The 25,672-nt window shown below is 41.6% G+C and overlaps 1 protein-coding gene across 1 annotated transcript in view; it reads right to left on the bottom strand.

The window, feature by feature from the left end:
* Positions 1-25,672, bottom strand: part of CDK5RAP2 (CDK5 regulatory subunit associated protein 2) — an 86,512-nt gene that overhangs the window by 29,505 nt on the left and 31,335 nt on the right. The window contains exons 15-24 of the mRNA XM_054174252.1: positions 24,400-24,497; positions 20,692-20,822; positions 19,018-19,133; positions 17,394-17,522; positions 12,824-12,919; positions 12,102-12,149; positions 11,193-11,380; positions 8,013-8,463; positions 4,114-4,381; positions 2,118-2,234 (exon numbers count right to left, since the gene is read on the bottom strand). Of these exons, the coding sequence (XP_054030227.1) occupies positions 2,118-2,234; positions 4,114-4,381; positions 8,013-8,463; positions 11,193-11,380; positions 12,102-12,149; positions 12,824-12,919; positions 17,394-17,522; positions 19,018-19,133; positions 20,692-20,822; positions 24,400-24,497 (1,642 nt within the window). The remainder of the gene's footprint in view (positions 1-2,117; positions 2,235-4,113; positions 4,382-8,012; positions 8,464-11,192; positions 11,381-12,101; positions 12,150-12,823; positions 12,920-17,393; positions 17,523-19,017; positions 19,134-20,691; positions 20,823-24,399; positions 24,498-25,672) is intronic.

Genomic DNA, 25,672 nt, shown 5'->3' with positions numbered 1-25,672 from the left:
ACTGCATCCTCATGATGGGGACCCCAGAACTGAAGGACACAGAGCTGTGGGAGAGAGTCCAGAGAAGGGCCACAAAGATGATACAAAGGCTGGAACACCTCTGCTATGAGAATAGGCTGAGAGAGCTGGGGTCTTCAGCCCAGTGAAGAGGAGACTCCTGAGGGAGTTGCATTCCAATACCTGAAGGGATCCTACAGAAAGGCTGGAGGACTTTTCATAAGGGTGTCTAGCAATAGGACATGAGGGAATGGTTTTAAGCTGGGGGAAAGTCTGTTTACACTGAATCTTAGGAAGAAGCTGTTCAGTAGGAGGGTGGTGAGACTCTGAACAGGTTAGCCATAAAGGTTGTGTATCCCTCCCGCCTGGGGATGTTCAAGGCCAGGTTGGATGAGCAGCCAAGTCTTGTTAAGAGGTGTCCCTGCCCATGGCGGGAAGGTTGGAGTAGATGATCTCTAAGGTCCCTTCCAACAGAAGCCATTCTATGAAAACTGGAAAAAGGAGCTTTCATAACTGCTTTTTAAATGTGTCCTAAAGAAATTCCATTAAAGTGATCAGTGTTAAAAGGTTTTAGTGGCACTCATTTGGCATGCACATCACATCTTTTAGCTGACTGCCACAAGTAATGCAATCACCCCAGATACAGACCAATAAAAGTTAGATATTCCTACATATATTCTATCTTTATAGCTGTGTGGATGTCGAGGGCTGTATGGGTAAGTGTCTAGGAAAATGGTTATTTTCTACTTACCAGTAAATTAAATTTTCCCCTTCTATTAGTTCTGCAAAAGATCACTATGAATTAGAACCTCCCTTCGGGGAGTCATTCATTGATCTTGCAGAGGTCTTAATACTTTCAAATTGGTTTCCATGGAGAGTTTGAATGCCCAGGTTCCAACTCTAAATCAGTACAAAATCTCAGGGGGAGCAGCTATATGTGAAGGCCCAAATCAAGCCCAAGCAGAAAAGAATAAACACAAATACAACTTAAAAGCCAGAGGGGGGAAAATAATGAAGCTGTGATACTAGGATATCAACATATTGGAAATGAAGAGTAGATGATGTTCTCTGCAGGACACAGATTGCTGCACGCCATTCTGTGTGTTGTTGGAGAGGTGACAATCACAGGACAGAAACACTCCCAAGAAAATGCCCATGTATGAATTCAAGACACAGTGAACAAGAGAAAGCAACTCTTAAGTTCATTAGCTTCTCCTCCTTCTCTACCAGTTGGTTGCTGCAGTAACACAGATGTCAAATAAGGCTGCTTACTGAGAAGGGAAAAAACACAGATACTAGATGAACTCTTAAACTCTGCAACCCTGACTTCATGCAAACATTTCAGATAATGAAATGGAAATAAAAACAAAGATTAGGGAAGAAAAAAATCCTGATTAGAAAACTGGTTACAGCCTTTAGTGAAACACCGCCCTTTAATTAAAGAACTAATAAGCTCTCTGTGCATGTGTGTCCACACACACAAAAGGCATGATCCCACAAACCAACTGACCAGCTTCAGTGAAACTACTGAAACAAGATTCACGATGTGGGAAAGGGTTACAAAACTGGCCAGATCCTCTGTACACCACAAGTTAACCAGGGTGGCCAAGTCCTCCTCAAAAGAGGCTAACAGATGATGCAGAAACATGTAACACACAGCATAAAGCCTATTTACATTTTCATTAAACTATTCCATTAGGTTTCAACCTAGCTGAATGCCTTCAAATAATTCAGATAAGCAAAACTCTATCATTCAATTGCTTCATTCCGATAGCTCATAACTAGAGGAGATGCAGAAGCAATAAGTAAGAAACATTTAATTCAGGGAAGAGTTCAGAAGTGAGGACATTAGCAACAGAGATCAGAGCCAGGCACACAACTCGTTATTTTTACTGGAAACAAGACTCATAAATCCCTGTGGCCCTTCTAAACACATAAAAGACCAACTTGGATTCTTAGAGCAATTAATCCACACCAGCTAAGAAAACAACATTTTAAGCCCACAAATACTGGCAAGGGAAACAATTACCTGTGGTAATTTACAATTTTGCACACCTCAGAAGAAAGCAGAGTAATAAAATTTCTCTTTTTTAAAGCACTGTACCATGTAAATGCTTTACCTTGATAGTTTGGCTGATTTTTGCCCATTGCATAGGCAGTCTTGCCCTCTGTACCTGGATAAACATCTTGCAACTCCACGTGGACCTCACCATCATCCTGTCCGAGCAATGAGTCAGCTGGGGAAGAGTGGGGGAAGGAAAACCAGAAGTCATTAAGTGACTGAAAATGCATTCAGTTTTTCACCACAAAAAACCACCCCACAATTCTAAACTCTGTTCTCTGCCAGCTTTCAACAGGAAAACCACCCAAGGAAGCACAGCTAGTGAACATGTGACATCAACATTAGCAGCCATGGGAAACAGTGCACAGATCTGCAAAACACTTGAACACACTGTAAGGATAACTACTATGAATGTGAATTGCAAAGGCTTCCCAACAACAAATGAAGACAAACATTTGCAAGTCCCCTTTGTAATGTAACAGTTAATCAATTTTTGGTGCATTTTCAAATGTTTTATGTTAAGCCTAAAGAAAAGACTAAAAAGTTTCTCCAATATCAGCATTGATCAAAAACTAATCTTCTACAATCTCCCACTGGATCAGGTCTCAGAATGACTAAGTGTGCAGTACAAATGTTAACTCAGGGAAAGAAATCAGTGTGGAAAGGAAATCACAGGACTGCAGTCCTAAAAGGTTCTGATTTATTTCAGAATCCAGTTCAACAGCACTGCCCCTCTCAGAATTCCCCATGGATTCTGCACCTACCCAAATTAAGTGCTCGAGTCCTGTCTGCATAATTATTTACAGTAATGTTGTTCCATGCCTGTCCCTCGCCCCGGAGAGACAGGCACGGAGCAGCTCCCTCACCCATCCCTCGCCCCGGAGAGACAGGCACGGAGCAGCTCCCTCACCCATCCCTCGCCCCGGAGAGACAGGCACAGAGCAGCTCCCTCACCCGTCCCTCGCCCCGGAGAGACAGGCACAGAGCAGCTCCCTCACCCGTCCCTCGCCCCGGAGAGACAGGCACAGAGCAGCTCCCTCACCCGTCCCTCGCCCCGGAGAGACAGGCACAGAGCAGCTCCCTCACCCGTCCCTCGCCCCGGAGAGACAGGCACGGAGCAGCTCCCTCACCCATCCCTCGCCCCGGAGAGACAGGCACCGAGCAGCTCCCTCACCCATCCCTCGCCCCGGAGAGACAGGCACGGAGCAGCTCCCTCACCCATCCCTCGCCCCGGAGAGACAGGCACAGAGCAGCTCCCTCACCCATCCCTCGCCCCGGAGAGACAGGCACGGAGCACCTCCCTCACCCGGGAGAGACGGGCATGGAACAACTTCCCTGTCTCTCACATTAACAACCAAATCTCTGCAACCCCTGTGCTCAACAGTGGCTCACTTGCTACCCAATTTAATCTAATTCCTTGTATTTACACCTCCTCTCTTCATCCATCCTTTACATCCCTACTCACTGTTTAATCTAAGAGCATTTATTCACATTTTTACCACTCCAAATGTTTACATAATACCCATTGTTCTTTGCCTTAGAATTTGTCATAGTTTGCTGATCCAGATACTCTGTCAACTCCCGAGTTTAAATTAACCCAGGCACACTGGAAACAGACACGGACGACTTGACTGAGCAGTGGAATATTGGCAAGGCTTATTTATGCAGCATAAACCTACAGCATTTTAACACTCCTGTCTCCGTTGCAGACAGCTTTCCTAACACTTGGCATCCTATGAAGGGAATTTTTAATTCACCTAAACGCTGCCATGTATGTGTACATGTGTGGGCAACCCCAGAAAGCTGTCACTTATTCCCCATTTTATTCCATGTATACACAAACATTTCCTAGCCCATATAGAGCTGGTTTACATGCCAGGCAAAGATAAAAGGGAAAACAACAAAAGGTGTTTTTCAAGATCCATAAATATTGGCCTACCCAAGTAAGCAGCATTGTAGATATGTAAAAATAATCTGTTTTTACCCTCTGCTACAAGAAAAGAAGTCACTCTTTTCAGCAGCATTACAAGTCATTATGTCTGCTCTTTATTCACCTCTCACTGATGTGCTTTCCTCTGCAGGCTCTTCCTGAAGGTTTTCGGTTCCAGACTCCTTCAATAATAACTCTCCATTTGTTTGGGCCTGAAAATGTTTGTTTTCCCCTTCTGATGCTTTCAGAGCTTCACAAGGTGCCCTGGCACGATGCTGTAGTTTTGAGGCTGATTTCTGCGTCCTGGAGTTCAAAGGCATCTTTCCTAATGGTCTGGATAATTTTAAGGGAACAGGCAGACGGGATTTCTTGGGCAGGTATGCAGAATCAGTCTGCAAAAGGCAGGGAATAAAATAGGAAGTTAGTGGATCTTGTGTAACAGTCAAGCAAAGGAAGCATAAACAAACATTCCAGGAAAACCAAACACTTTCCCTGTAAGACCAGTCAGCTGCCACATCAGTTTAGAAAAGATCACAACATGAAAAACAAATATTCAGAGTATAAACAAACCCCAAACTATCCCACTGGTTCCATTTTCTCTGTGTAACTGCTGCTCATGCACCACAACCATACAGTGAAGAGCTTCCAGTTCATGAAGCAAGACAGCAAATTCACCACTGCCTGTATTAGTTAACTCTGAATTTGGGTATGTCCTGGGAAAATGGTTTCAAACCCCAAGCTACTTCCCACTCTCATTTATATCACACAGTTTTGACACCCCAGCAATTGGTTCCCTTAAGATCTTTGTTGTTGTTGTTAAGACTGAGGATTTCCCTTATTTTTCCCACAAACTCCTGAACACACTTTGCTGTTTGCCTTTTGTCTCCACCCAGCAGGCCCTACTTTGTTCCAGCCCACTTGGACATCTTTTGAGAAAATCAACCAAGCCTTGCATCAGCCCCAGAGGAAATTTATTCTGCCACAGAGAAACTCTTTACCAGAAAGAACAGTTTCTTCACCCCTACACTCTTACAAATTGCTTCCACTAGATTCCCATTTCCTGCTGCAGCAGGCATTCTGTCAATGGAGCTGAGGGGAGAAGTTAAATTTCTTAAGTAACTGCATTTTTAGCCTCTCACCTTCTGAGGATTGCCTAAAATGTGCCTTTGTTTAAACCACAGAGCGTAACAATCACGCTATCTCAAAAAAGATAAGAACATGCTATATGTTGATGAGAGCTATGGACCTGTGTGTAATAATAACAAACAACAATAATGGCATGTTCAGAGAGATCTGGGTTATTTTTCTGCTGTTCATTTGCTCCACCAAATGTCCTAAGGCCTGTAATTTCTTTTCCCACCCAATGTATTCTGAGTACCTTTCCACACTCATTTCTTCGTAATTATAGTCCTTACACCACTTCAAGTAATAAAAAGCAAGTTCTATTTTCCTAATGACATACTCAATTCCTTTTTGGACATACATGAACACAACATCATTTGGAGGCTGAAAAATAAATCCAAGCAGGATGAACTTCCCGCTAGTTTAACTAAACTGCCCTAATACTGTTGAGCACTTTCCAGCTGGCTCAGGGCTGCTGCACAGGCAGATAGGTCACCCAGATTACCCAAAGGCCACTTCAACTGGCTCTGTGAAATTATTTATAAAAGCCATTCAGAAGCAGAAGACACACTGCATTAGTCCAAACAAGAAAGCTTTTAAAGCAAATGACTCAGGGATTGCATTGAGCTTGCAACTGATTAAACTAGAGAGGAATCTGGAAAATGATGAATCAAAACACATACTGAAACTCAATGAAAACAAGCAGTGGAGAAAAGAGAAGTGCAGGAAGAACTCTAAGTGTTCCCTGTGAAGGGCAAAAAGGCCTTTACTTGCCTTCAGAGAGATTGTCCTTCATTCCTGAGAAGACCAGCAACTCAAAGACATCAATATTGTTCCTAAGTGAGCCATCACAAGCAGATCTTCATTAATAGACCAGCAAGGTCCTCAACCTCCTGCCCTTAATCCTACCCAACATTAATCTGCCTGACTTCCATCTGCCCTCATCTCTCCACGTGTTCAACGAGTCAGCTGCCCTGGATAGCACTCGCATAGAAAGAGCACCTCCTCCTCTCTGTCTCAGACCAGCCAAGGCATCCCAAAGATGCAGGACCAGCTCCTGCAGCAGCCAACCTGCCAAACATGACTGACCAATTCCCTAACAGACCAAGAACATCAACAATAGCCCAAGAATATTTCAATTATTATCCTTTTTCCTCCCTTGAAATTGTTTTTCAGGTACAAAATTTACTGCCAATAAAGAAAGCTTAAGAGATGAAGAAGGCACCTGAAGATACTCTGCTAGATTTTGATTAGATGTAAATTGTTTGATGAAATAAGACGGGTTTTATGAGTTGCTTAGCTTCTCATTTTTCAGAGGTATCATTACCTATTACTAAGACTGGCATAAATTTGCTAGGGTGTCTGCCAGGAACCATGCATGCCAAAATCTTTTCCTTAAAATCCCAAACCATAGCGAGATGCTTATGTCTGTACAGAACAAAGTCTTATTGGCATCTCTTGCTTCACAAGTCCCTTCCTTCAGATAAATGAATCCAACCAGAACAAGACAGAATAAAAATGTTCCCACTTGCTAGCTCACAGAAATCTCTTGATCACTAAAGTCATGGAAACCATTTTCTGAGAAGGTGCTACAACATTCTCTATTAACAGTGCACAAAATGAAAAGCAATCCCCTCCTTTGCCTGCCCTGCAAGAACTAAGATCTTCAAAGAGTTTTCATCTTTGTTTCTCTACCTGCTACTGAAACAACACAGACTCTTTAGCAGGCACTGTTTTCCCAAGTCTTTGTTGGGGATCACAGACTGCCTGCACACAAAGGCTGGAAAACTTATCTGCCACAAGGAAATTATGTCTGTACTCGCAGACCAGATTCTGTGCACTTAGGTTCCACACAAAGGTGAACTGCCCCCATGGTTTTATAGAGCATGACTTACTCTACTCTACACTTCTCTAAATCAAGATACAGTAAGATGTTAATAGAAGCATAGAAGTAAGATCCTACTTGTCTAAAAGCAAGGTGTCCCTGGTCACCAGTGGGGCTGAAGAAAACTACCTTTGAGGGTCCCTTACAACCTAACGCTACCTGTGAATCTACCATTAACTCTCCACCAGCATACTCTCCGACAGAGAATCACAGAATCAGTAAGGTTGGAAAAGACCTCAAAGATCAGCAAGTCCAAACTGTCACCCAAGACCACATGAATAATAAACCACGGCACCAAGTGCCACGTCCAATCCCCTCTTCAACACCTCCAGGGATGGCGACTCCACCACCTCCCTGGGCAGCATATTCCAACGGCTAACAACTGTCTCTGGGGAGAACTTTCTCCTCATCTGGAGCCTAAACCTCCCCTGGCACAGTTTGAGACTGTGTCCTCTTGTTCTGGTGCCGATTGCCTGGGAGAAGAGACCAACCCCCTCCTGGCTACAACCTCCCTTCAGGTAGTTGTAGAGAACAATAAGGTCTGCCCTGAGCCTCCTCTTCTCCAGGCTAAACAACCCCAGCTCCCTCAGCCTCTCCTCGTAGGGCTTGTGATACAGATCTTCCATGCTGTAGACCTCAGTTACCTTTAAGACATACTAAGCTGTCAGTACAGAATACTGTGCACTTCATGAACATCTGTGCAGAGCTACAGAGCAGTACAGAACCAGGCCATTATGCTACAAACCCTCCAAAAGCTTCAATATTTACTAGTATCTGGTCCCACTGAGGATTTGAAATCAATTAATTACTGTTCTAAAGCACACTGAAATATGTGATGAAAAGCTCTGAACATTAAGAACAATTATCTAAAATAAGGTTGAGCTTGCATCTCTTTGTCTAATTTTTAAAAATTACACAAAAGCTAGATTTAATATTAGAAATTAAATTGCTTTTTTCCCCCGCCTTTTATACATCTATTCCCTAAGTACCAAAACCAGAATCTTAAATAAACTTACTTCATTTGTTCTCCTTTCATGCTGTTCACCCTTTGTACACACATTTTCTTGTTTATGTTCTTTTTCTGCAGTTAATCTTGCATATTTTGGCTTTTCTTCTGAGGCTCCTTTTCTGCCTTCATCTTTGAATCTCATGACATTACCCTCTAAAGTTATTGTTTGTGTAGCTGCGTCTTTCAATTCCACTTTCAACAACTCAATATCCTTATTAATCTGTGGCATTGCATCTGGATAAAGCTTCTCTTTCCCATCAAAAGTTGATTTCAGTTCTACTTGCTGCTTTAAGGATTTATTGACCTGCTTGAAATGTTTGAGTTCAGCTCTTAGTTGAATAATCATTTGCCTAAGATCTTTTTCATCCTTTTTCTCTGTATCTTCACTTGAACATTCTTCCTCGGTTGTGTTCAGATGATCTAAGAGTTCATTTACAATTTTCATTTGTTCTTGTCTGCTATACTCAGAAAAGAGGAGAGAAAAGGCATGAATTTTGATTTTTGTTTAAGCAAACAAGAATACCTTCCAAGAAACTCCTTTGCAGTGCCCCGACATTTGAAATTCCCAGGAGGTTGTTTGATGCACTAATGAATTACTAACTAAGAGAATTTTGCAACCTTTTCCCAGTATGAGTTAAATCATAAATTACCTCATCAGTGCTTCTCCCCCTTCTAGGGCTATATGAGCTCTCCAGCCCTTCTCCCCATTCGGGAGCAAACACCGAACCTCTAAGAACTAAATCAACTGCTTGGGTAACAAAGCAGCGGAAGAAATACAAATGGATTTTCATAATGTAAGGGAAAATTCTTTGTACTTGGAAGTTCCTGTTCACAACGGAGACAGAGGAGTTTAGTAAGGCTTTATTCAAATAAAGGGAGTGTCCACAGGACAGTTCCTGGTGGTTATCTCTCGAATTGCTGGGAGAGACAGCATCCTTTTATCCTAACTTCCCGGCCGCAAATTTCCCTCTCCTTTTCCCTATAGGCTGGGTACTCAGGATTTACAGTCTTTCCCGAAACACCTACTACATGTCCCCCTTCACATACAGTGTAGGTAGCAGGGGGGGTTGCATGTTCATTTCAATTAGCTTCTTCACGACTTTGGGCAGAGAAGTTAATATTTAGAAGTCTCTTAAACCTGTGCGCTGGTCAGAAAGTTCAAGAGTTTAGGCTATGTTCAGTGTCTTGTCATCCTCTGACAGACTCCCACTGACTTACCCTGAATTTAAGATAAAGGTCTTTTGCAGCTGCTGCTTCGTTGTTTATACACATAGATCAGGGAAACTGTCTGGTTCCCCTCCCTCCTTCTTCTAGCCCCCCCCTTCAGACAATTCTCCCTCTGTAAAGATACGGGTTACTTTTAATCCCATCAAGAAGAGCTTGTTCTGGTGTAACTACCTTCAAAACAAAATCCTACCAAAACCACAGGAGATTCTGGAAGTTGAGTTTTTCTGATAGTCTAACCTTTCATGTATTTCTAAAGTAACAAGGAAGATGGGAAAGGAGAAAGCAGCCAAAAGCCTGCAAAAACAGCTCACCACAGACCACCAAACTGCCCCACAGACAACTAGTGGCCCATGAAAGCAATGTTTCAAGAGAAAGTGAAGCCAAATAAGAGACACTTCATGCAGAAGCAAGCCCTCCAATTCTACAGATGATTTCATGTGTCAGAGCCCCATTTGTGCCACTAAACATATAAACCAGCATTTAAAACAACCGCATCTGCATAGCTAGCATTTGAAATGGGAGAAGCTTAACTAGGCTTTTTATGTCTTCCTCTGGCATCTAATGTCATTAGAGAGAATTCAGTTATGCAAAGTACAGGCTCATCACCAGTCAATCTGGTCATTTATACTTGAACACAGAAAAGATTACACACTAAAGTGGTAAAGATGATGGCGCTGGAAACATTCATTAGCAGACTTTTAAGTAAAGTTAACAACTGAAACAGTGTTATATATTCATCCTCTAAGAGAGTAGTATCTCCTCATTTACCACTAACTAGTGCTTTGACAACTAGGACCATTTATGCCTGTTGGAGGCTTTCAAACAGTAATGTAAAAATACAGAATTGCTTGAGTCAAGTGCAGGGTGTGCTGATTTGACTTGTGCAGCTCCACAGGATATTCTGCTACCAGCACTGCTGAGCACAACACACATGGAAGTTGGTTGCCATTGCCCTCCAGAAACCACTATGGCTAGTGAGGGCACAGCACTGACAGGCACTGAAAAAAGTGACATCATGCTGTACATAGTCATTAGCGTGGAGTGACCTAGGAAATGAGAATGATCTCCACCAAAGCTCTGGCCCAGTTTTCAGCCAGTGGTGAAAGCATGAAACTGGGGGTAACAAAACTAGTCAAGGTATGGGTTTTCTCTATACCCTTTTCTTGCGTGGTGTTTGTCCAGTTCCTATAGAAATGAGCATTTCAGCTGGGAACTGATCAAAACACAGTGGAACACACATAACATTGGTTACAGGAGGGCTTATACAGATTTCATTGCACAAATACTTTCTCCTTCATGAAAAATTACTTAAGTGCTTCCACTATGGTTCATCACAGCAGAGTCCTGCAAGTGGTTACGCTGCAACAACCAATTAGTCTGCAGAACATAGTCTTAGACTGCCTAAACGGCTGGCAGAGACCCAACCTCTGTCCAAGCAGTTAAGATGCAGTGGCAAAGGCCACAAAGCAGAGTAACAACCATTCAATTCAACCTTGCAAAACAGTCATTGTAAATCCATTTCCTCCACCCCCAGTTCCTTACACACATCATTTTTACAGCTGTCAGCACTGTCCCTTCTGCCACGCCCCCTTTTCACCGGCCTGTGCTCTCAGGTATTGTAGAATAACCACCACCTATGATCATGGGAGCCCTTCAACACTGCCACAAGCCACCCTGCAGGCAGACAGGCCCTACAGCAGAGCTCTGTATGTGTAACTTTGGGGAGTGTTTCTTTTATTATTTTTTTTTTCTTGTAATGGGTTTTTCATAAGGATTTCTACTGATAGCATGTTTCCTAATTACTTAATTGCATGATAGACTAAAATGGCTCTGAAGGCACCTTGCCAATCTCTCAGGTAAATTAGACAGTGCCATTATCTAAATTCACTTTAGCACAATTACTTTATCCCCTTCTCAAATAGAAATACTGTCAAAAGCACTGCATATCCCTCATACTCACGTAGATTCCAGTACAGATGTTCTATTTCCTCTTAAAAGAGATGTGAGCAAGTTCTCCTCTGTTTCATGTTCACTCATTCCTATTCTGCCAAAGTGTTTGCCAGTTGCATCACGTTCAAATTGGGGCTTATTTGGACTCCTGTAACGTCTATCTTTGCAGAAGCTCTCTGAACGGCCTGATGGAGTTATCTGTTAAAAAATTGCAGGCATTTTCTTATTACACAAGGATGCAATGTTCTATTAAGTTCAGGGCTGTAATCGTTCTGTAATCGGGTTTTGTAATTCCTGATGCTCTTTATCTACATTAAGAAGCATCCACAGACATTTCATTGACTATTTATTAATAGAAAAACTAATTAGCATCTATTTCTCCTGATTAATTACTAGTGATCAGTTGTTTTAGTAAGTAGCAAGTGGATTTCCCTGAGGGCTGTTATCTATGAAGAGGTATGAAACTTCTACAAGGTTGCTTGCAGACTGCAGGTTCATCTTTGAACCACTCTGTCCCCAGATGCTAGCTCTGGGTGAACAGGACAGGATGCAACTCAGAAGTGTTTATGAGCTGCTAGCTTTTTGTATGCAACACTGTAGACATGTCTTAGGAAGTTTCTACTATGGACTTCTCCAATAATTCAACCTCCATTGAAATCAGTGAAAGTTTTCTCCGTCAATCACATGAGAACTCAGACTGCACCCATTTGGCTACAACTGGTTGAGTTCTCATCCCTGGACAAATTCAAGATGAGCTCAACAGGGCTCCGGGCAACGTGATCTAGTTGAGAACGCCCCTGCTTACTGCAGAGAGAGTTGGACTACATGACCTTTGGAGGTCACTTGCAACCCAGGCCATTCTAATTTCCAGCAGCATGATGTTTGAGAGTCAAGAGAATCTTTACAATCCATCAATTACCTGTTTATCCATCTCACAAGGAAAATCCAATGACACTTGAAGGCACACCTAGTAAACAGAGAAACACAGAAATGAGACATTCCAAAGCACAGAACATCATTGCTCTCCAACATTACCAACCACAACACCCTGCTCTGTGTCAGACTTTAACACATGACTTTTAAACCAGAGAGGTTCAACTTTAACTGCACTCTACAATCCTCTAAGATCCTTTGCAACCTGCATTATTTTGATTCCACGGTGCTTTACATTGCATTGCCTTTGATTAAGAGGACAGCATATGCCTGCATGTATGGAAGTATAGCCAATAAGGTAGCAAGAGACCAAGTATTTTGAAGAGGAAGAGGCATCTACAGTATTTTTCCCCTCAATCACACCATCAAGTGAATCTTACACAATTTCTATTACAGGCCTGAGTGCAACAGAGGCTGAAGATCGGTGTGCATGTAAAGAAACAAACAATTTCAAGGGACTTCTTGTCATCCCCATTAAGGAAGAGTATGAGTAGTCAAATGAGAGAAAACAAGTACCAGAACAAAAGCAACTTGACTGCAAAGCCTGGCAGGAGGAAAAATACAGGAAAAAGCTTTTAGAAACGCTTGAGGATAAGTCAGCTGAAAGCAAAATCAGATAGCATGCTCTGTTTGCAAAAGACTTGGTGTTGTAAGAATCAAGAATTCTTAAAGGTGTGCAGAGAAGAGAGTACTGCAACAATGTCCTACCTGACTGACCCTCTCAGCAAACGGACTGCTCTGCATCTTCCTGTCATTGTCACCACCTTCAGTCTGCATCACCGGCTCCTCTGTTATTTCAAGACACTACACAAAAGTATGGAGTGATGTGAAAATGTAGCACACCAAAAAAAATAAACAAAATACTGTGATATGAAACATGCATAAATAAGTCAGTGACATGTCTTAAAAGAAAAATAAAAAAGGCCTGTAATACAAAGTAACAAACACTGAATTAGATTTCTTCAACCAGATCAAAGAAAATTAATATAAACCCCAGGAATGACTCATATTCAATAGAGTGAAACCTTTATCTTTACCTCCCTTCATTCTTATTTAACCTTTTCTCTTCAGAATTAAATATATCTATATATCTATATATCTATATATATATATATATATACACACTAAAAAACCCACTAAAAATCACCTAGCCCCTTCTGGCACAAGATTTCTCTACCTTCAGTCATGTTCTCATTGTGCCTACTTTATTTCACTTCCCAATTTCCAGCATTTCTTTTCATTGCCACACAAATCAGGTTCTTCTCCAGCACCCAGTATCACATGCTGGAAAGCCTAGGCTCACAGCAGACAAACAGGATTCTGCAAGGAGAGGTGGTTTTGCTTCCTGAGAACACTGGGAACTAAATGCTTCTGTGGGGCTTGATTTTGTCAATTGAGTATGCATAGAATGTGTGCAAGTATCTACATATATATAAAACAAATGAGAAAAGCCTTTTTTACCTTCCCATCCCTAGCAGTGTAAGCAACTCCCAGAGTTTTCAGTACGAATTGTAAAAGGCAGAAATCAAATGGTGCAGCAGATTAATATTAATTAGAATCACAGAACGGTTTGGGTTGGATGAGATCTCAAAGATCATCTAGTGGCACCCTGCTGCCATTGCCAGGTACATTTTCCAGGTTACTCAAGGCCTCATGCTTGCCTTGTACTATTAGAAATCGATGTTGAAAGCAAACTTCCAAGTCATGTTCAAATCACTTTGGTATTTTCACTCAAAGAGGTCTTCAAAACAAAGTAAAGACAATCTGAAAACTGGAAGATGACACAGATGGGATTGTGGTGCACATGAAGGGCATGCATTGTGAAAGACCTTTTAACTATGGGATGTCAAAAGTCCAGTAGTATTAGCTATTATTAAAGCAACTGTTAATCCTCCACATGCAGGATCCAGGACAAGTTCTCCATTTGGGCATTAAAAATAAACTTATTTGCACACAACTCACTGCAACAACCTCTCATGACTCATTTTTTCAGTATATGCTTTTGCCAGGCCTGTTTTCAGTTTAGTAAGTGCTGAGTCTTAGAATGAAACTGTTTCAGAAGCTGAAGGGGTTACAGCACACTGCTACAACAACCCACTGCAGTTTGAATCTGCTCCTATAGTCTTGCGTCTGACAGGCTGAAAAGAAACTTTCTGTGCTCCAAGGAATACAATCTAACATTCAACAAAATATTAAAACAAAATAAGTGTCTTAAGGCTAGGGGGAAAAAAAAAAAAGTCTACCAAGAATAAGCTGCCTGTTTAATGTATTTCCTTGGAGACTGAAAACCTTGCAAATGTTTTTCCTAAATGAACCACTGCTATGCTTGGTTTGCAAAGATCCCTGGAGCCCCGAAGGCTGAAATCACTGAGGCTGCTTCTCTCAGAGAAAGCAGATGTTCAGAGGACAGCACAAAAACAACCTTTTTCTCTCCTCCTTCTCCTTTTCTTCTGAACGTGAAGCCAAGAAAGAGAGTACTCAGGGCTGTCAGAGCTTTGGGAGATGCCCTGCCGAGGCACCAACGTGCAGATTCATCCCATTTCTGCTCCGGCTTCGCGAAGGAATGGAAAAGGAAAGCTGGGTTCGTTTTAAGAACCTGAGAAGGATGCATCTTCCTCTAGCTGTCCAAATTCCTCTTATAGCACATATGTTCATGTCATCTCAGCACTACCTGCCAACGAATTCTAGCCCAAAATACACACACAAAACAGAACTTGGAGGGGTTTTTTGACAATTGGTATTAATATGCAAAGCACAGTTGTCACAAGCCATAGCCCAAAAATGCAAGTTTCCCTTTATTGTCAAGGCTGATCAAATGGCACCTTTTAAAAGCAAACCCTTTTAATTACAGATCCTTTCACTGCTAGTGAAAGCTCACAGTGCTATGAGCTCCATCATTCTGGCACAGGTTAAAATACCATTTTACTTGTTTACCAAAATTTGGAGGCTTATTTAGATTCTACAAGCTTTACCCTGTCATTCTACACCTAATTGCACACAGGCAGCTTAGGTAAGTAGCCCTCTGTGTATTTTTTGTGCCAGGACACACACGGGAGCACACGGTATCTTGTCCTGACGATCTTAGCTCGGGACACAATTCCTTAGGGATGAAGCATGGCATCGGTGAGGGGGCAGCGCCCTCTGCAGGAAAGCGAAACAAACGGCTAGAAAGAATGCCTCTCTAGAAAGTGCAGGCACTCTGCAAGAGATTGCCCACAAGCTTTTCGTGCAGACCTATTGCAGCAACACGAAAATTCATTATTTTAATAAAAGCCACGGCACCCCTGAAGGCTGATCTATAATTTGACATGTATTTCAATTAAAGGGTGCACGAGCAGGTCTTAAAACTGAGAAAGCAAGAATATCAGCACTGGTTAGGCCACACCTGGAGTACTGTGTCCAGTTCTGGGCCTCTCAATTTAAGAAGGACATTGAGACTCTTGAACGTGCCCAGAGAAGGGCAACGAGGCTGGGGAGGCCTCGAGCACAAGCCCTATGAGGAGAGGCTGAGGGAGCTGGGATTGTTTAGCCTGGAGAAGAGGAGGCTCAGGGGAGACCTTATTGCTCTCTACAACTACCTGAAGGGTGGTTGTAGCCAGGAGGGGGTTAGTCTCTTCTCCCAGGCAATCAGCACCAGAACAAGAGGACACAGTCTCAAGCTGTGCCAGGGGAAGATTAGGCTGGAGGTGAAGAGAAAGTTCTTCACTGAGAGAGTTGCTAACCATTGGAATGTGCTGCCCAGGGAGGTGGTGGAGTCACTGTCCCTGGAGGTGTTCAAAAGGGGACTGGATGTAGCACTTGGTGCCATCATTTAGTATTCATGAGGTCTTGGGTGACAGGCTGGACTTGATGACCTTTGAGGTCTCTTTTCCAACCTTATTGATTGTATAATTCTATGATTTCATGACTTTTGGTGATTGTCTCCAGTGCAACTTCAGCAAATATTCAAAAGCATGAGCTTTTTTCTAGAGTCCTGCAGAACTGCAGGAGAGTCCTGCAGAAGAATCACCAAGACCAAAGCCCCAGTTCTTGAATCAAGCAGTTCCTACCCATAAAGAGGTCTGTAAGAAAGTTGGGAAGGGACTTTTTACAAGAGCCTGTAGTGATAGCACAAGAGGGATTGGAACTTGAGCAAAGCAGATTTAGACTGGATATTAGGAAGGAATTTTTTATGAGGGTGGTGAGATACTGGAACAGGTTGCCCAGGGAGGTTGTGGATGCCTCCTCCCTGGAGTTAAGGCCAGGTTGGATGAACAGTCTGGTCTAGTGAAAGGTGTTCCTGCCCATGGCAGGGGGCTGGGCTGGAACTAGATTTAAGGTGCCTTCCAACCCAAACCATTCTATGAATCTATGAATTGATTCAAACTGCTCCTGGTTTTCTGCTCTTTTGACTTTCATTTAGAAATTCCACACACAGCATACCAGCACCATCATTATTGCTTTCATATTTTTCACTTCCTATGGACCACAACAGTGTAACTGAAAGGAAAACCCACAACAGAGTAAGTACCACCAGCCCTATTTCAAGCAATACCTGACAACAAGCTAGGTGGTTTACATAGCCTCCTGAACACCCTTTATGATACACACACAAGACACACAACAACCCCACACCCAGAATGCTTCTCAGTGGTTTTGCCAAGACCTCATCTTCCCAACAGCTAAAAACAGTCTTAGCTTTGGACAAAAAAAACTAAGCACCCAGCAGTGATTAGTTCCTTGCCCCTCTCAGCCATCTACCACAACACTGGCTACGTGTTCATGTACTTCTACGCTCTATATGAAGGAACAGCCATGCATTCAGGTGACCTCAAGGGCTATTCTCTTGGCTCTGGCTACAGCAAGCCCTAGTTGTAGATGCAGAGCAGATCTGAACCAAGCCCTTACAGAATTAGGCACAGCATGAGAATGACTCTTGAACAGCAGACAAGCAGAGTTTCAGTAATAACTAAAATGTTACAAAAGATGCTGCTTTCTTTGCAAAATTAACTATTTCCTCCCCTTTCAAGCGCCAAAGCAGACAGATCACAGACCCAATTAGTATTTTAATGTGCACATTACTTCCTTAAAAATCAACTTGACACATCACTGAACACTTGCATTGAGCTGATTCTGTTGTGCTAACATCTTAAAGTTGTTTACATCATTAATTTAAAAAGTTATTATAAGGAATTAGCAACCTACGCCCCGAGGGTTTTATACTGCACTGATGTAAATGACTCCACAAGGTACATTAGATGTGAGAGTCACATCCACTACTGTAACACAGAGAACCTACCTCGCTGTGGTTTAGTATTTTCACTCCTTCCTTCCCTTGAGGATTTGGTGTGCAAAGCCCAAGCTGTTTTCTCTTAAGTTCTTGATTAATTGACTGCAGCTCCTTAACCATCAAGAGAAGGTCAGTAACCTGAATAACCAAAGGAAGAACAAGCAAAACTGGTAACATCCAGACTGGAATGAAAACAAATGATGGCATACAAATCTCCAGCTAAATCTAAACTGCAGAGTTGGAAAAACTGGATCCCTATATCTGCTCATAAGCAGTCTATCTATGTATGAAATCAGGATCATAGGTTTGTGGGTTAGTGTTCAGGAGGTCTTAATTTTAAGACTGTAGTTTCCAGCTCTGTTCTTAAGGTACCAAGTTTCACAACTCAGCAGCAAGAAGCAACCTGAGGGAACCTCAAACCAACAGGTTGATCTGAGAAGAAACGTTTTAGCACAAGGGAAACCAGCATTACAGTGAAAGAGCAGCCTAGAGAAACAACCTGTTCTTCTGTCTCAAACACCATTTATAAGCCACTATCATTCTGAGTAGATTTGCAGATATAACATCTGAATAGACAATCAGGTTTAAAACCCATGACCAGACATGATTGTTATAGACTCAGGTACACATCTTTAGGAGGCAATGCTTGCAGAAGAAAGTGGAATCTTTTTATTAGACCAATTAACACACTTGGAAAAACCAGATCAGCTTGCAGGCAACACAAACTCTCTTTTTAAGTAAGAAATGGTCTATAAAAATCTTTTGCTAACAAGTGTCCCTGAAGCTCCCGAAGGGATTATGCTCAGAGATAAAAGTGGTACAGCCCCAGAACGGGACTGGGACACAATCTGGGGCTTTTTTTATTGACACCTGCTCAGTGTAAAGCAAACTTCTTTCCATCATATTATCCACCTCCAGATTTTGAACACCTGCCTACAATTCAGCTGGCCATGAGAAATAAGACTTCCCTTAGCTTTCACTCCCAAACGATCGTGTTCAAAATAATTCTGTATCGTGAACTGGTGCAGGGAGCAGAGGTCACTGCACAGGGCAAAGAGCCATAAGAACAAGTTTCTGAACTCCAGTCCTGATTTACTGTATGGCAATGGTCTGCATACTTCATCTCTCTGAATTCTAGCTCTCCTAATGTCGCATGGAGACAATTATCAACTTACCTCAGAGGCATTTTCTAACGTGCCAAAGGATATGCAAATCCTGAGCTGGAGTGTGTTGGACAGAACTAGCAATCAGAGACACCACTACCATCTTTATGGTTAATAAAGGTGCATGAAATGCACATTGTAGAATACTTAAACTTTGTGCTTTTATTTGAAGTTGGTACGCTTCAGGATGACTAAAACAGGGCATTGAGTCTGAAACCTGAATCCGGATGTCTAATCATCACAAACCCTTTGCGGCAAGCCAGCTCTTTCAGCTGATTCTGAAGCTCATGTGGTGTAACAAAGACTAAATCACTCATAAAAGGTGGATCAAAAACCACAGAGAAGAGAATTTCAAATCCTTTCAGAACTACTCAACTGCACCTAAATAAACCTTTTTCTGAGAGCTACATGAGCTATAAATGAAACAGAATTAAGCCACGAGAAACAGTAAATAATCAAAAGCTCAGTACCTTTTTCTTCAGTTCTTCAAGAGACAGATGATCTATCTGTAGATTTAAATGATCTTGCTCTCCTAAACAGATACTCATGTAAGAGGTCTGATCTCCACAGAAAGAGAGTGTTTCATCTGCCAAAATACCCAAGAGCAGGGATTATTTCAGAAACTGTTTGCAGGAGGACACAGCATAAAATGCCAAGACAGGACTTCTGCAATAAGAACCTACTAGTAAGCCTGTGGGAAGCCACTTAAAATGTTTCATGCCCCAAAATCAGCTTCCTGTTTAATTGAGCAAATTTAGTCCCTGTTTCTTTGTGCTTCTGACACACAGACATGCTGTATTTTCCATGGCTGTATTTTCTGTGGATCTCAGCATGAGCTGAGGATGTAATTCTGAATTGTAATTTGCATACTTAGCATTACAATTAGAAATAATTTTTAAGAAGGATAAGTAAGGCATGACTAGTTATTCTGGTTTAACTATACTTTCATGAGCATGAATTCAAGGTCTCAAGGCAAAGACAAAGTTACTGAATTGATTTTGCTTTGGGGTCAAAAGATTGCATTAATTGAATTGAAAATAGCTACTTATTCATTTCCTCTAACTGCAGGAATGATGTGTTATGTTTCAATAAACACCTGTTCAGTTACAATATAGATGACAGTTAATTCTATAAATGTATCTCATTAGATGGGGAGAAAGCACATCAAAATTAGGACAAAGAAGAGACATGCAAATCCTGCTCCCAGCTCTGACACTGATCCCATGGCTGCTGCATGGACCCAAAGCTTCACAAACAATTACTTTCAGAGCCTTCAATCCTAGCAGTCTCACACTCAACACAACTGCTCTTGAGAACCCCAGAACATCCACCAGACCCTTTGGTCTACCCTGGCTGTTCATTATCTGTGCTCCCGAGGTTGAAAACTCTGAAATGACAGAAGCTTACCTTCTGTCACTTATCATAGCTGTCAAGGGAGTGATGATAAAACTGATAATCTAGTTGAAAGGGGTAAGTGAACAGGCTTTATTGTTATTTATACATCCCCTATGGAATAACCAGATTCCATCTGTACACATAGTCAACTATATTTAAAAATGTCCACTTACATCATTATTTTTTATATCTAAGTATATACTAAACCCACCTCCAAACAAGTACAATAAAACAAGCTAGAAAGCAAGTGATGTTTAAAAGGTCTACCATTTCTGAACTATAAAATAACAAAACCTCTGGCTATTTCTTCACTGGAAATTCTTTAGGAGGAGTGTGGCCATTTCCTGAGACACAGGCTCTTTACCAAAGTGTAGTGAAGTAATTACACAGCCAGAAAATGATACCACAGCCATAGATTTAGTCAAAGCCAGGAATCTCTTGACTTCTGCAGAAAACAGTAAATTCTATGGGTACAAAATTGTAGGCAACTTAAAATGATCACTGCAGTAGAATTGCCATTGAATTACTAACATTTACTGCATGGAAAGAGAAAAGCTGTCCCTCTATATGCTCAAAGACATTCTGTGACAAATCTCCCAAATAATTTCCAGTACAGAAAGATGAAAAGAAGCCTTTTCGCAGCTTCTTCTACTCTCAAATGTTTCTCCTCTATCACAGTAAACTGTCTGTTACAAACTCAGTTTTCCTTTGTTCAGGAAGCTCAAGAAAAGAGCCAGAGCTGCACAGACCTTGGCGGTTTCTAATGTCCTTAATCTGATCCTCCAAGACCTTCTGTAGGTTCCGATTGGCTAAAACGTCTTCTTCCAGTTGTTTCCTCAGCAGGAAAATGTTGTTTAGTTCTGTTTGCAAGCTGTTTATACTACAAGAAAATAAATAAATAAATGAAGGAAATAATTCAAGATCCAATTCAAAACATTTTGGTGTGCACCTCAGCATCGTTTATGCAGCCAGGCTTCCACAAAGAGCCCATTTCGCATTAGCCATCTCCGGTTTTCCTCACACAGCTCTGAGGCATCAAAACAAATGAAATTGAATGTTTACACACAGGGCCTTCTCTTTTAAGCTGGCTTGTAAACAGCACAGCTCAAACACAACAGATATATTCTACCAGCCGACTTCTGGGTAATTCTTTTTAAGGAGAAACACAATCACTAACTTCTGAAAAGTATGCCAGCAAAATACTATTATCACACACAGCTGATGGCTCTGTGTGTTCCATTACGTGGTGACCATGGAAACTTTGCTCCCTTGCTACAGAACTGTATCATCTAATGCTCCACTGAAGGGGAAAAAAAAAAAAAAAGAGGGGAAAAAAGTCATGTTTCATTGAAAACATGACCCAGACAACTAATTTATCTCCTTACTTATCCAACAGTCTGCAAAAAAAAAAGACCTTTTAAGGTCTAAATTGTGTCCATTATCTCAACGGGTGCAAATGCCACAAGTTACAAATGCTAACTTGTCAAGGTGAATCAATTCATTAAGTGGCTTTCTTCCAAGGTGGCCACTGAGGCTCTTTAGCATCAGTCACCACCACTCAGGCCTCATGTCAGGCCAGGCTGGATGAGGCCTTGAGCAACCCGGTCTAGTAGAAGGTGTCCCTGCCCCATGGTGAGGGGAGTTGGAAGCAGATGATCTTTTAAGATACCTTCCAACAGAAATCATTCTATGAATCTAAGAACCTCTTGATGTTTCTTGCTAGATCTTCCCTAGACCCTTCAGCATCAACAAGACACTTCTCTCATCAGTCTGTAAAAAGACTTAAGTACACTAGAAAGTGAAATTGTAATAAAATAAACTTGGTTTAATAACAAACATTAATAATTATTTCCTCCCCAGTCATTTTTCCAAGGTGGTCCTAAACTCATTGTATTATTTATTTTCACATTCACTTCACTCAGAACCTCAGTGGTTTATGATGAAGGGAGTGGAACATCTCCCCTATGAGGAAAAGCTGAGGGAGCTGATTCTCTGTAATTTAGAGGAGCCTGAGGGGTGACCTCATTCATGTTTATAAATATGTGAAGGGTGAGTGTCAGGAGGATAGAGCCAGGTTCCACTCAGTGATGTCCAGTGATAAACATGGCACAGTGGGGGCAAGCTGGAGCATAAGGAGGTGCCATGTGAACATAAGGGATATCTTTTTCACTGCAACAGTGACAGAGCCCTAGAACAGGCTGCCCAGAGAGGTGGTAGTGACTCCTTCTCAGGAGACATTCAAAATCTGCTTGGATGTGTTCCTGTGTGACCTGCCCTAGGTCGTCCTGCTCTGGCAGGGGGCTGGGACTAGATGACCTTTCCAGGTCCTTTCCAACCCCTAACATTTCATGATTCCGCAAGGCTAACTTAAGCTGCTGTAGAACTTCAAATCCACTGCACTGGATGACAGAGAATGCAGGAATCTTTAGGAAGAAATTTAAATCCATCTTACAGCAGAATCCACAAGAACATAAAACACATCATACCTGCATGAGAGCAACAGCTTATTGTAGAAGCACATTAATTAAAAGGCAGCACGTATGAGAAGTCACCGAGTCTGCCTTCTGACAAGCGTGCCGCTGTCGGTGCTTCTTGCACAGGAAACTATTCCTTTAACCAATTCTCTTTTGTTCAAGAATATCTTTGAAGTGAGAGCTCTCTAAAATGCTCAGCAAAAAAATTAAGAATAACAAGGAAGCAGCACATTACTGGAAGCTAGGTAAGCAGATCTTCTCCTTTTCATAAGTTAGGTTTATAAGAAAATACATTGGCTCCCTGCTTGGAGAGACAAGAAATGTCTTGGTCCTGACACATGGCAGCTTACTTTGAAAAATAACCACCCAGGTTGTTTAAAATAAATAATGCCTAAAAGAAGATATGTCAGCAACTAAATAGATTCTTGCCTAAAAACCATGCACTGCTGATAGCAGTCACACAAACAAGGATGCTGAATTCATCTGCAGGGCTTGTTTATCAGCCACCCAGAACTTTGGGGGTTCAGATTTTTACTGATGAGACTTATAGTGCATCTCAACCCATAAAACCATGAGAGGAACTAAAAAAAGATGATCTTCACCTTCCAGCTCTGTTGTTGAATCATTGCACATCCTCTGCAAATCCCTGCATGGCATGCACTGCTCCCTGCATCCTGGAACTTCGTATCGGGAAAACAGAACTAATCAGCCTGCTGCTGATCCTACAAGAATTAACTGCCAAAGTGGTATTACTTGAATCTTTATAGTTACAATTGCCCTCACCTAGAAGATATTCTAAGAACTACTACTAATCAGAGCTATGTTAGTCTGTTGTCATTGCTACACAGAGCATTGCCAATGGCTTCACCCACAGATGATGTGTCAATGGCAGGTGACACCCTCTGCATGAAATACTAAAATAAACCCCCCTTCTCTCATTTGCTGATTGTTCAACAAAGTAGTCACAAAAGCCACTGCCTTTTTTGACCCCAGATCTAAGAAATAATCTTAATCTGACTTCTATCACTATGTCTAATGAAAAAGATTCTAGTATCTAACACAGCTTCTGCACTGTGGCCAAGCACAAGATGGCATTGATAGCAATGTGCTTAATTCAAATGCCAGATCTCATCCACTCCACTGCTCTTCACTTTATGGTTTCCAAATTAAAGTGGTCTATAAACCAACTGCAAAATACAAACACACATTTGCACAAAGCTGGCAGGTATAAGCTGCTGCCTTCAGGCAAGAAGAGTTAGGAGCTGGCTCTCAAACACCATCAAGACCCAATTAAAGTATCTGCAATTATAACAGCAAAAGTAATTTTTTTCATAACACATTTGTTTTACCTAAAGGCTCAGAATTTTCTTTGTTTCATCACAGCAGCTCCTCAACTGCCAGGCAATACAAGGCCACAGATCTCTGTCTAAAACATTGTGCTGACTTTAAAAGGTTAAAATACACTTGGCTCCCGCCACACTTCTGCATTTACACTGAAAGCATACTATGGAAAGTTCAATTATCCTGGTTTGTTTCACCTTCTCCAAAATCTCACTGGCTTATATTCTCATCAAAATTCTCAGTGTGTCACTTCTAAGATAAGCATTATCTGTATTTTAGGATTAAACCATGGCAAATTGTCCAGCACCCAGAAGGTCACCACGCTTTGATTCTTCCCTTCTGTTCCAACACAGGACATGTAATCCCTGCTTACTTTGGTACCTAAATGGATATCTGGCTCATCTGAGATTCTAATCCAAACAAATATTTTCAGAGATATTGAAGTCATTTAGATAATATAACCTCACTTTAAAAAACAACCCACATTTGTCTTTTTAAGGTGACTATTACAGCTAGTTTATGACTTAGGAACAACTGGCTGGTAAAAAAAATCATCACCACTCCAATGAAGCTGCACCTTTTTTTGTAACTTCTGATTTTTGCCCTTTGAGCTCAGATTAGCCACCAAGACAGAATACTTACCTATCTGATTCCTTAAAGGTCTTCACTAGTGTAGAATAAATATTTTGCTCTTTTCGTAAAGCAAGGATCAGCTTTTCATATTCAGCTTCTTTACTTTCCTGGATTAAAACAAGAACATACTAAGCTTGCAATGTCATTTTGAAGTCTGCATGTCTATAACAATGTAAATATACCTGTGTCCTCAAGAAAACATGAAAGAAGTAGAAATTCACATTTGCTGAAGGGGACTCACCCACCTCCAAAACCTAATATGCATCTGGAAACTCTTCATGATGCTTACACCCAGCTGATTAAGTGAGGCAAAGACTGTTTCACTACTTATGTCCTGCGAAGCAGATTCAAACAGTGGTTCATCGCTTTGACCAGTCTAAAAAGCTTCCCCCTACTCTAGCCTATGTATCCTCCCTTGCAGAGTTTACAACCCAACTTCACAAAGCTTACAACTCAACAACCCCACAGTACCTATTTCAGAGGGGAAGGGAGAGAAGGGAAAGCAGACAAGTCCAAACTCCAATTTTAGAGCATTGTCCTAACAGTCCTCTCTGTGTTCTGGATAAAATTGGCTTTCAGGTTTTTCTGCAAATTCTATTCCATTTCTGAACAAAAAGGACTGTATGGAGCTGACAAATAAAGGATGAGCATGTCAGCTACACGCTCCTTGAGTCAGCTTTCTGCACACTCAGCTGGGTCACTACAAGCTGCTCCTTTGCTTGTGCAAAGAAAAGAAAATTGTTTCCCTGCAGTCTCACTCACACAAAGTATATTACTGTTATTAGAATAAAGCCAGACTCATATGCTACATTCTCAGTAAGGATCCACTAATTTCCCAAGCATTTTTCACTGCAAAACAACCACCTAGCCACTTTTCCAGTGGGAGGCAAAAAAAAAATGCAGGTATTTAAGGGAGTATTTGCTTGCACTTATTACATAAAAATACCTAAGACATCAGCCATCTTCAAAGACAAAATAACTGGGGTATCTATAGCCAGTGTAGCTGTATTCATGTCAGAGATGCATTCTGCCTCTGCTGAGAATAGCAGGCCTGGCTGCTTCTCTCCATTTTCTTTTTTTTGACTGAAAACTGAAGGGTAGAACCAAAAAAGCACCACAGCTAGCAGGGAATTCTCAGCTAAGGAAACTCTCCCGAGAAACCAAATAATTAGTGAACAGATCATTAACAAGGACGAAATCGACACCCAGGAGTTTTAAGCAGCTGTTATTACTCCAACTGCAATTCCTAAGGAAGTAATGGCAACACGAATTCAGCTACAGG

The sequence above is a fragment of the Dryobates pubescens genome, chromosome 29 (assembly GCF_014839835.1).
Source record: "Dryobates pubescens isolate bDryPub1 chromosome 29, bDryPub1.pri, whole genome shotgun sequence".
Taxonomy (NCBI): Eukaryota; Metazoa; Chordata; class Aves; order Piciformes; family Picidae; genus Dryobates; species Dryobates pubescens.
This window is presented reverse-complemented; position numbering and strand designations above follow the sequence as displayed.